This window comes from Rhizophagus irregularis, chromosome 23 (genome assembly GCF_026210795.1).
Source record: "Rhizophagus irregularis chromosome 23, complete sequence".
Taxonomy (NCBI): domain Eukaryota; kingdom Fungi; phylum Glomeromycota; class Glomeromycetes; order Glomerales; family Glomeraceae; genus Rhizophagus; species Rhizophagus irregularis.
This window is the reverse complement of record NC_089451.1, coordinates 655,660-669,018: the sequence shown is the minus strand read 5'-3', so window position 1 is coordinate 669,018 and position 13,359 is coordinate 655,660. Positions and strand designations below refer to the sequence as shown.

At 36.6% G+C, this 13,359-nt stretch overlaps 1 protein-coding gene across 1 annotated transcript; it reads left to right on the top strand.

Annotated features, from left to right (window-relative positions):
- Nucleotides 1-10,474: 10,474 nt before the first annotated feature.
- On the top strand, nt 10,475-11,476 carry OCT59_015123 (uncharacterized protein; the record flags this gene model as incomplete). The annotated part of the gene is made up of 1 exon (XM_066139792.1): nt 10,475-11,476. One exon carries the CDS (start codon nt 10,475-10,477, stop codon nt 11,474-11,476), a length of 1,002 nt encoding a protein of 333 aa, XP_066002632.1.
- Between the last annotated feature and the right edge of the window lie 1,883 nt (nt 11,477-13,359).

Here is a 13,359-nt window from a genome sequence, read left to right as displayed (position 1 = left end):
AGGTTTAATAAATACAAGTAAATCGGCTATTTCCAGTTCAAAAAAAAAATTAACTATGTAAAATACCCGGGTTTCTTACAAAATTTTGTCCCAAAACCATAGGGGGTAGTTTACACAGGGGGGGTAGTTTAGTCAGTGCTTTACGGTATAATCGGGTATTAATAGTTACCAATAGAATATTTACTATTTGACATATCAGTATACCGATTGATAACTTTTTGATAAATTTATAACAATAAAAAATCTTCTAATTGCATACATTTTTATTTAAAATTATTTGATATTTCACAATAATTTCATTTAATAATTTAAATTTATTAATTATTAAAAATACAAAATCAGAAATACTACTAATACTATTATATTTTCTTATACTTTCAAAACTTCATCAGGAAATTTGTTTAGGTGTAATTTAGTGTAATATTTTGGAGATGGTGTAAAATTTCAAAATATTACACTAAAAATGTAATATTACAAAAGTTTACGCTTTTAAATTTGAATAATTATAGTAATTTAAGAATATTGTCTATCTACTAATCCAATCAAGACGATCTATAGCTCATTGGAATCAGCTCATCAAGATGAATCGAATGGTAGTAAAATCACATTTCTACAGTTAATAGAACGCTTTATAGTATGCATGCAATAAAGTTTTAAATTAATAGAAAGCCATTTATTAAATGTAAAAATGCGATTTTACCACCATTTGATTCGTCTTGATGAGCTGATTCCAATGAGATATAGATCATTTTGATTAGATCAGTAAATAGTGAAATATTTTTAAATTACTATAATTATTCAAATTTAAAAGCGTAAACTTTTGTAATATTACGTTTTTAGTGTAATATTTCAAAATTTTACATCACCTCCAAAATATTACACTAAATTACGCCTAAACAAATTTCCTGATATTTATCTGGGATCTTGTATCCAGTTTGGAGCTAATTCCCTATAAAAGAAATAAAAAAACATTAAAGAAAGTTTTTTAAAAAAAAAGTTTCAAAAGTTAAAATAAAACTTACTTATGGGATTCTAGTATATATATCAGAGCTGATTCCCTATAATAGAATAATAAAAAAACGTTTATTAACATTTTTTTAATAGTTTCAAAATTTTTTTTTAAAACTAACCTATAGAATTCGATATCCAACTCCTTATAATAGAATAATAATAAAAAACATTAAAACCCATTTTTTTTTAAATTTTGAAAAAAAATTTCTGAAATTTACCTATAGGATTCAGTATTCAACTTTGGAACTGATTCCCTATAATCATAGTATATTAAAAAAAAATGTTAAAAACGTTTTTTTAATAGTTTTAAAAAATTATTTTTTGAAACTAACCTATAGAATTCGTTATATCTAATTCCTTATAATAATGTATTAGAAAAAAAACGTTAAAAATATTTTTTAAAGTTTTGAAAATTTTTTTTCAAAACTTACTTATGGGATTCATTGTACCTGACTCCCTATAATAGAATAATAAAAAAAAATGTTAAAAAAAATGTTTTTTTAGTAGTTTCAAAAAATTTTTTTGAAACTTACCTATGGGCTATGGGATTCATTATAACTGATTCCTATAATCTATATAATTAAAAAAATTTGTAATGTTTAAATTACATGTATAAATAATTATACAATTGTGTCACCACTGTTTGCCCTTTTTTTTGTTTTATCATCACGTTTTTGCTCACGTTTTTTTTTGTTTGTATGTATTAATTTTATATTAATTCTTTCACATTACTTTTGTATAAATTAACCATTTTTTAAGTAATTTTTTATTTTATTTTTTATTTTATTTTATTTTAGGCCACTCCAATTTAATAGTTTGTTTAACGTACCCCACCCCCCTCATTTTTGAAAAATTTTTAAAAATAAACAAACATATGTTATATCACGTGACTTATAATAACATCACCGATCTGTATAATATTTAAAAGAATTTCTTTCCAGTGTAATTGAATCTACCAAAGAAAATGGTATAATTAATAAAAGTAATATATGTAAACTTATTAATTGCATTATCTGTAATAAATTAAGATGTATTTTTAGTAAAAATGCATTGAGTGATAAAGAAAAAACTATGTTTATTTTTAAATGTTTACTTAATTTGACCCCCTTCCCCCCCTCAATTTTTATATAAAGTTAGGACGTTAAACAAACTATCAAATTGGAGCAGCCTTATTTCAGGAAGAGGAGTGAACGTGATCTGTTCCTTAAACATTTTTTAATAAGTAATAACATTGATAGATTAATTATTATTTATTATTTATAAGTGTATAACATTATATAATAAATTAATGATTTAACAATTTTTGTAGTTAATGATTTTTTTAAGAATTTTAAATAAAGTTTAATTTATAAAGTTGTTTAAAAAAATGATTTTTTTGAATTTTTAAATAAATTTTAATTAGATTCTAATAAAGTTGTTTGAAAAAACATTTTATTACTAATGTAATCAAAAAAAAAATTGTTTTATCGTATAATCGGAAAAAAAAAAAAAAAAAAAAAAATTGTTTTAATGATGTAAACTTTGAATTTATTCTCCATGCCGTTGTACTGATATCATATCCCGAAATGTCTTCTCTTTTTCTTCACGTGTTCATATGTTAATTTATGCATATTGCTATCCAATTTGCATGATGTTGTGTTATATTTTTTCCTTAACACTCATCTTTCTTTATCTGCTCCAATATGTCTGCCATAAGCGAGATTTCAGATTCACGCAAATGAAGATTGCAAAAGAGAGACCGAACATCACTGACAAAGAAGATTTGATGGAAGGCGTCTTGATCTGGAAAACATAAATCAACGTGTTTACACTATGGCGTGAGATTTTAGTTGTGTGAGAAAAATCAGAATAGCAGCCTATCTTCTCCAAAGTTTGCTATACAGTCAACTCCCTCTATATTAGTCACTCCCGTTATAGTCATATTCTACTATATAGTCACACCAGTTGAATGTTCAAAACACTTTATTATTAAAATCTATCCTATATAGTCACAATCTATCTATAGTCACTATCACACCTATCCTCAAAAATCTTATATTAAAAAGAACCGTTTATAATCACAGTTTTATAAAGAATATATTAAATAACTTGGCATCTAATAATCGTACAAAGATGTATCATAGCTTGTTAGAATCGTCTCACCGAGACGAATCGAATGGTGGTAGTTTTATCCTTTTCCTTTGCTAGTGTTTACGGCCAGACCACCCATTGCCTCTTATGAGACTAATCTCGGGTCTGCGTTTTATCATCTTCAATGGGCAACCATTATACCGAGTACTTAATTCGCAGGTAACAGCACCACTATAGAAGACATCCCCCATCGGGCCATTATAGGCTGATCGGAAGCTAGGTACACGCCGCCTACTCATCTTATATCCATTGCATGATACCGATACTCAATTTATTTAACGACCTTTAGAGAGAGCATCTACTTTCATGGAGGACTTTTGACAGGTAACATCAACCATCTAGTACCCTTCCATACCACCATTTTAGGTACTAAGTCTCACTCAAAGGCCACTACAGCCTGCGATTACCTAGCACCGATAGTACAGTTGTTTACCCCAAGTGGTATACTTTGTAGTAACCATTCGGACAGGAAGTAGCAGGCTTCTGTCCAGGATCACCCCTTATGGTGGGTATCAACCACCAGGGGATTACCAACGAAGACCCCAAGAAGTGGGAATCGAACCCCATAACCATGCTACCTGTTCTGTGCACGAACACCTTTCCAGTCTAGCACAGCAATCAAACTACACTTAAGACATTGCACCTCAGCTTTACCATCTAGGACGACCATCTAGCCATTACTGACCCCAAGTGGTATCGTGGAGCCGACCACCCTGGACAGGAAGTCCCCCCTGCGGTATAGTAACGACCTCAAGGACAGGACTGCGCACATACTAATGGCCTCATAGAGAACGTTAGAAGGACACATACGACCCTTAGTTGAAATGTGCGGCCTAACCGTACACACTAATTCACCATGATGCAGTTCAACTACACTAATCCCCTGTACCTTCACGCTATTAGTTGTAGCGTCCGCAGTAAAATTCTTTTTATTCCCGTCAGCGTAGGCCTCGAACCTGCGACCTCACCATACTCAGGCTTAACTGAGGTCTCGCGACTAACCACCGAGATAGGGTGACCAACCCTAGTTTTATCCTTTTCCTTGCAAGTGTTTACGGCCAGACCACCCATCGCCTCTTATGAGACTAATCTCGGGTCGTGTCCTATCATCTTCAATGCAACCATTATACCGAGTACTTAATTCCTCGTAACAGCACCACTATAGAAGACATCACCCATCGGGCCATTTTAGGCTGATCTGAATGCAGGTACACGCCGCCTACTCATCCTATACCCATTGCATGATACTGATCTTCAATTTATTTAACGACCTTTGAGAAAGCATCTACTTTCATGGGACTTTCAACAGGTAACATCAACCATCTAGTATTCCCTTCCATACCACCATTTTAAGTACTAAATTTCACTCAAAGGCCACTACAGCTCGCGATTACCTAGCACCGATAGTACAGTTGTTTACCCCAAGTGGTATACTTTGTAGTCGACCACTCGGACAGAAGTAGCAGGCATCTGTTCAGGATCACCCCTTATGGTGGGTATCAACCACCAGGGATCACTAACTAGGGCCGACAATGGTGATCAGAATCGAACCCCATAGCCATGCTACCTGTTCTGCGCACGAACACCTTAGTTGGTCTAAAACCTAACAAAAGGTCTAACTACCACTAAGACATTGCACCCTCAGCTTTACCATTTAGGACGACCATCTAGCCATTACTGACCCCAAGCGGTATCGTAGAGCCGACCACCCTGACAGGAAGTCCCCTCCCCGGCATAGTAGCCGACCGCGATAGACGCGCACACGCCAACCCGGCCCCATCAGAACGCGAAGACACCATGACCCTTAGTTGAAATGTGCAGCCTAACCGTACACACTAATTCACCATGATATCGTCCAACTACACTAATCTCTGTACCTTCACGCTATTGGTTGTAGCGTCCGCAGTAAAATTCTTTTTTATTTCTGTGGTTATGAGAATCGAACCTGCAACCTCACCATACTCAGGCTTAATGAGGGTCTCAGTGACTAACCACTGAGATAGGGTGACTAACCCTAGTTTTATCCTTTTCCTTTGCTAATGTTTACGGCCAGACCACCCATCGCCTCTCCCATAAGCACTAATCTTGGGTCTGTGTCCTATCATCTTCAATGGGCAACCATTATATCGAATCTTATTAAACGAATCTGTAACAGCTACTATAAGGCATCCATCCCCCATTGGGCCATTATAGGCTGATCTGAAGCTAGGTACGCGCCAGCCTCACTCATCCTATACCCATTGCCCGTTGCGTGATGCTGATAACTTCCGAATTTATTTAACGACTTTCTTTAGAGAGCATCTACTTTCATGGCGGACTTTCGACAGGTGAACATCAACCATCTAAGCACCTTCCATACCACCATTTTAGGTACTAGGTCTCACTCAAAGGCCACTACAGTCCGCGATTACCTAGCACCGATAGTACAGTTGTTTACCCCAAGAGGTATACTTTGTAGTGACCACTCGGACAGAAAGTAGCAGGCATCTGTCCAGGATCACCCCTATAGGTAAGCCCTCGCCTTTACCATCTGTGACGACCATCTAGCCATTACTGACCCCAAGCGGTATCGCAGTAAAAGGACCCACCCGACATAAGTCCCCCCCAAGGTAGTAGTAGCCGGACCCCGGCGACAGGACGCGCACATGCCAACGGCCTCACAGGGAACGTTAGAAGGACACCATGACCCACTTGTTGAAATGTGCGGCCTAACCGTACACACTAATTCACCATGATGCAGTCCAACTACACTAATCCCTGTACCTTCACGCTATTGGTTGTAGCGTCCGCAGTAAAATTCTTTTTATTTCCGTGGTCATAGGAATCAAACCTGCGACCTTACCATACTTAGGCTTAATGAGGGTCTCAGTGACTAACCACCGAGATAGGGTGACCAACCCTAGTTTTATCCTTTGCTAATGCTTTACGGCCGACCACCCATTCTGCTCTTGAAGACTAATCTCGGTCGTGTCCTATCATCTTCAATGGGCAACCATTATACTGAGTACTTAATTCCTCAGGTAACAGCACCACTATAGAAGACATCTCCCATCGGGCCATTATAGGCTGATCTGAAGCTAGGTACACGCCGCCTACTCATCCTATACCCATTGCATGATACTGATACTCAATTTATTTAACGACCTTTAGAGAGCATCTACTTTCATGGAGGACTTTCAACAGGTAACATCAACCATCTAAGACCCTTCCATACCATTCCATTTAGTACTAAGCCTCACCAAAGCGCCACTACAGCCCGCGATTACCTAGCACCGATAGTACAGTTGCTTACCCCTGTTGGTATACTTTGTAGACTAATTTACTGACAGAGCAGGCTTCTGTCCAGGATCACCCCTTATGGTGGGTATCAACCACCAGGATCACCAACCAGGACCCAAGCAAGTCAATCGAACCCCATAACCACGTTTACCTGTTCTGCGCACGAACACCTTGGTTGGTCTAAGACCTAACAGAAGGTCAAACTACCACTAAGACATCGCACCCTCAGCTTTACCATCTAGGCAACCATCTAGCCATTACTGACCCCAAGTGGTATCGTGGAGTGACCACCTGAACAGGAAGTCCCCCCAAGGTGCATAGTAGTGACCTCAACCCGGGGACAGGACTGCGCACATACCAATGGCCTCATAGGGGAACGTTAGAAGGACTACGACCCTTAGTTGAAATGTGCGGCCTAACCGTACACACTAATTCACCATGATGCAGTCCAACTACACTAATCCCTGTACCTTCACGCTATTGGTTGTAGCGTCCGCAGTAAAATTCTTTTATTTCCGTGGTCATGGGAATCGAACCTGCGACCTCACCATACTCAGGCTTAATGAGGGTCTCGGCGACTAACCACCGAGATAGGGTGACCAACCCTTAGTTTTATCCTTTTCCTTTGCAAGTGTTTACGGCCAGACCACCCATTGCCTCTTATGAGACTAATCTCAGGTCTGTGTCCTATCATCTTCAATGGGCAACCATTATACCGAGTACTTAATTCCTCAGGTAACAGCACCACTATAGAAGACATCCCCCATCGGGCCATTTTAGGCTGATCTGAAGCTAGGTACACGCCGCCTACTCATCCTATACCCATTGCATGATACTGATACTCAATTTATTTAACGACCTTAGAGAGCATCTACTTTCATGGAGGACTTTCGACAGGTAACATCAACCATCTAAGACCCTTCCATACCACCATTTTAGGTACTAAGTCTCACTCAAAGTCCACTACAGCCCGCGATTACCTAGTACCGATAGTACAGTTGTTTACCCCAAGTGGTATACTTTATAGTGACCACTCAGACAGGAAGTAGCAGGCATCTGTCCAGGATCACCCCTTATGGTGGGTATCAACCACCAGGGATCACCAACCAGGACCCAAGGAGTAGGGAATCGAACCCCATAGCCATGCTACCTGTTCTGTGCACGAACACCTTGGTTGGTCTAAGACCTAACAGAAGGTCTAACTACCACTAAGACATTGCACCCTCAGCTTTACCATCTAGGACGACCATCTAGCCATTACTGACCCCAAGCGGTATCATAGAGTGACCACCCAGACAGGAAGCCCCTCCCCCCCCAAGGTATAGTAGACCTCAAGGACAGGACTGCGCACATGCCAATGGCCTCATAGGAACGTTAGAAGGACACCATGACTTTTAGTTGAAATGTGCGGCCTAACCGTACACACTAATTCACCATGCGATGCAGTCCAACTACACTAATCCCTGTACCTTCACGCTATTGGTTGTAGCGTCCGCAGTAAAATTCTTTTTATTTCCGTGGTCATGGGAATTGAACCTGCGACCTCACCATACTCGGGCTTAATGAGGGTCTCAGTGACTAACCACCAAGATAGGGTGACCAACCCCAGTTTTATCCTTTTCCTTTGCTATTGTTTACGGCCAGACCACCCATTGCCTCTTATGAGACTAATCTCGGGTCTGTGTCCTATCATCTTCAATAGGCAACCATTAAACCGAAAGACTTAATTCCTCAGGTAACAGCACCATGTAGAAGACATCCCCCATCGATCCATTTTAGGCTGATCTGAAGCTAGGTACACGCCGCCTACTCATCCTTAATCCATTGCATGATACTGGTACTCAATTTATTTTACGACCTTTAGAGAGCACCTACTTTCATGGAGGACTTTCGACAGGTAACATCAACCATCTAGTACCCTTCCATACCACCATTTTAGGTACGAGGTCTCACTCAAAGGCCACTACAGCCCGCGATTACCTAGCACCGATAGTACAGTTGTTTACCCCAAGTGGTATACTTATGTAGTGACCACTCAGACAGGAAGTAGCAAGCTTCTGTCCAGGATCACCCCTTATGGTGGGTATCAACCACCAGGGGATCGCCAACCAGGGGACCCAGAAGTGGAAAATCGAACCCCATAACCATGCTACCTGTTCTGTGCACGAACACCTTGGTTGGCCTAAGACCTAACAGAAGGTCTAACTACCACTAAGACATTGCACCCTCAGCTTTACCATCTAGGATGACCATCTAGCCATTACTGACCCCAAGTGGTATCGTGGAGTGACCACCCAGACAGGAAGTCCCCCCCAAGGTATAGTAGTGACCTCAAGGACAGGACTGCGCACATGCCAATGGCCTCATAGGGAACGTTAAAAGGACACCATGACCCTTAGTTGAAATGTGCGGCCTAACCGTACACACTAATTCACCATGATGCAGTCCAACTACACTAATCCCTGTACCTTCACGCTATTGGTTGTAGCGTCCGCAGTAAAATTCTTTTTATTTCCGTGGTCATGGGAATCGAACCTGCGACCTCACCATACTCAGGCTTAATGAGGGTCTCAGTGACTAACCACCGAGATAGGGTGACCAACCCAGTTTTATCCTTTTCCGATTACTGGCTAACGAGTTATTCAACAAAATGTTAAACATCGGCATTATAATATTTCTTGATTTACGTTTACTGCGCCATTTAACATTTTGTTAGATTTCTCGGTATCTAGAATTGTAAAAAGACGATTTATAGCTCGTTGGAATCGCCTCATCGAGACAAATCGAATGGTGGTAAGCTCATCTCTTTGTGATCAATATTGACGGAGTTATTACTTAAAAACCATTTAATATTTTTTAATTTCGGAAATTGATCTAGTGATTGGATTTCGACGTATTTTATACCATTAGAACCGTCTCATCATGACGAATCGAATGGCGGTAAGATCATCTCTCTACGATTAATATTGGCGAAGTTACGATACAATAAAGTTTTAAGTATAATTCTGGCTAAAATTAATTTTTGGCCGGAATTATGATATACAAATATAAGAAATTTTTTATATAGTCACATCTCTTTATAATCACCAAATATGGACTGTCGCAAATGTGTGACTATAAAGAGAGTTGACTGTATATTGTGCAGGTGGCAAGATCCATTAACCTCCTGTACTTGATCCTCCCTTTATTTACTTGATTTATATACTTCCTTCCATTCAGAAGCAATAAGTTTTCGTAAAAACATCAGAACTTACAACAGAATTTTGTCATGCTCTTCTTTTAGTGCTAATATTAATGAAAGCTTTCAAGGTCAAGGTAAATCAAATTTTAAGATCTTTAATGCCCAATGATAGACAGAAACTGGTATTTGCTCAGCTTTATATCTATAACACCGATCACGAAAATAGCAATCAGCTTTGTATTATGTGTGATCTGAATGCTAAAATATTGCAGAATTTGCAGAATATGTTAGATACTTATAATCTTTATATCCAGAATTTTCGTCAAATAAGAGATTTGTTTCAAAATGATGCTGATTCAGCTGAAATACCTTTTAATCGAGATATTGTTCTTAAACTTTGTAATAGAACTTTACAAAGAATATCTGAATTGCATTCTTCCTATAATCTTCTTCAATACAAAAAAAAAAACTCTTTCCTGTACCGTTCACGTCCATTTTTCACACAAGAAATATTACGCTTTTTTCTCGTTAAATTACTAGAAAAATAGCACTTCAGTATTAAAATAAAAGTGTTTCTTGGTTTAAACAACACACTTTTTATTATCACTCTTTTCAGTTCGAACAAGTTCACAAGGGCTTAATAGTCCTTTAAAGACATAAAAGTTTTGTTTTCTTGCGAAATTTTTTTAAAAGAAGGCGTAAATACGGCGCACCAATCAGATAAAAGATTCTGAATAAAGAAATTTTTATCGGCTATACTTTTTTCTGTCCAGAAAAAGTGAAACGGTACATGGGGCTGATACAATATATTCCACCAGAAAAGGAAAGTCCTATATCCTTTTGCATGTGGATTTTTTACAGAAAGAGAAAGATATGTTAACGATTGTTACCAACAATAGATATATAATAAAGAAATATGATAAGCCTTATTTGATTAATTCAGATCGGCCTATGATGAATACTAAATACAGGATTTCAAAATACTTGACAAGTGTATTTTGTGGGTTACCTATTGACATAGAAACTAGAAACAAGTATTTTTTAAGAATACGTCAATTATTATTGGATAAACTTGTAGTTATTGAAAATAGATTAATGAAACAAGAAAAGAACAGGCAAACTACAACTTATATTAAATTTAGTCATGGTAAACGAACATGGTATTTGGGGTTCTATATCCCATGCTTGTTTTGTAGTAACGTCTGTGCTTACGTGATGTCAAGAAATAGAAAAGTTTGTCAAAATTGTCGTTCAGAGGTGATAGTAACTCCTACACCTCCGCCGCAAAATGTGTTTAAGGATTTTAGTAAAATTAAACAAGTAATAAGTAAACGCGTAGGCGTGTCTTATACAAAAAAAGTTTCAATGGATGGTGGAGCACGTAAATATGCAGTTACGTATTCAAATTCACGGATAAACAAGCAATTTAAGACACCGAAAGAACAAGAGAAGTATAAAAAGAGGTTTAAAAACAACCTCAAGAGTAATAAGAATAAATGGCAGGTTACAAATAATGGAATTGAATCAAAAGTACTCATTTCCAAACATAAGTTGAAACGTAGAGGTGATATCCTTAAGAAACAGTACATATCAGAAAAAGAAATGGAGTTTCTGGTAGATCAAGTTACGAGTAAAGTTGGATACAAAATGTTAATAGATGATATTTTTATGAACTATTCTTTTAACAAAAAGCATTTTTTTGAATTAAGAAAGAAAAAAGACACTTCTTTTGAACGAAACGATGCTAAGTTAGCAGAACAGCCGAGTAGTGCTGGTCAAAGTGTTACAATAGATAATATTGTTACGAACCTTCAAAAAATGGAAATTAGTGGACAGGATAATGTCGCTCCTTGGCAAGAAATACTCAATAGATGAAAACCTATTACAAGGTCAGAATTTCATCGGGGTTTGAATAGTATTAGAGATAAAAGTCTTTTAACGACATATTGTAATGGGGTTAGAAGAGCAAGACGTGAACGTGGGGTTACTCATGACTACGTGGTTAATCAGTATGTAAGGTTGCTTGCCGAAACCTTCTTAATAACTGCCAAAACCTATACGGAAAATGCCAAAACTATATTAAATCATATTAAAAATCCTGCCAAAACTTTGCCGAAATGCCGAAACCCCCATTTGCCGAAACTGCCAAAACCCTGCCGAAACTATAGTAAACATATAGTAAAATCTTGCCGAAATTTATCGCAGGATTTTGGAGAGGTTTTGGCAAGCAACCTTATCAGTATGCAATTAAAGCTCGTAAATTAGAGCAAGGTATGTTGTATTAAGGGGACATAAGTATATGATTAGTTATTCTTGTTTTGTTTTTCTATTTTCTTTTGTGGGATGGCTAATTATTAAGAAATAAATTATCAAAAGGGAAAAAATGAATAATTATTTTAGGATTTTAGATCATTCCTTATCTGATAATATTTACATAAGGCTATTTGGTTAGAAAGAAAAATATATAGACAGTTTGTCTATCGAATTTATTTTTAGTTTCACATCATTCCATATTTAATTATATTTACATATGGCAAATTTTATTTGAAAGAAAAATATATAGACTTCCCCAGTAGTTTTATCAAATTATTTAGAAAATTGTTTTCGTTTATTTCATCATTCTGTATCCAATAGTATGTACATACAGCTTTTTAATAAAGAAAGAATCATACATGCACGTTATTTATAACGTGTAGTAAAGGAAGAAAAGCAGTGCGGTATTAGCGGTAAAGATAAAAAAGCTAAGTCACATAGTAATCGCACTGAAGTGGGTGTTAAAAATGTTGGCTGTAAGATGTTAGAAAGTAATTGGAATAAATGGAATGATTTGGCATTCCATCGAGGCAGTCATTGGGCAAATTTTTAGGTAGATCATGACAGTCACCTTTGAATTTGAGGTCGCATCATAGTTTTTAATAATGATGTGATCGTTTAGGTGACAGGTCGACTTGTTCTTTTTGAAAAGTAGTCTTGTTTCATAATGCTTAATTCTTATATGTATTTTTTTTTTATCTTATATTTTGTAAGTTTATATATGTAAGTAAGCATGATTATAATAGGACATGATCGCATCTATAATAAAGGTTTAAAAAAAAAAAAATAATAATAATTTTCTTCAATACGTGCTACTATTTCTAAATGGTAATGATGGATGGCATATTGATATAGTGCTTGCAGATAATGCTCAAATAAATGCTTTAAGAGATACAGTGACTTCTATGCAATTTTATTCTTACAGGTTACAGATTAGACCTGGTAATTGCTTACAACATGCTGGCCGTTTGTATTAACAGTATGTTGTAGACCAGTATTTAAAGATAGAATAGTATCATTTGAATTATTTCAGATTTAATTAATCATCCCTTTGCTTAGATTTATATAAAGGAGTTGCTGATACCATACATGTTGATGATAAAGATGCTGATAATAGAGATGCTGGAAATATTGGACAGAATGTTGGATGTTAGATATTTCTTCCTTTAACGTTTATTGGTGATTCATATCAGATATACTAATTCTATCAAGATGTTATGATTATCGTGAGTCACTTTGAAAAGCCTGACCTTTTTGTCACCTTCATATGTAATTCTAAGTGGCAAGAGATTACAAGAAAATTGTTGCCATATCAAGATAGACCTGATTTGATGGCACATGTTTTTCATATAAAACTACAAGAATTGTTAAAGGATTTATGTGAAAAACACTGCCTCAGTAAAGTTGTCACATTTGTTTACGTAATCAAATTTTAGAAATGTGAC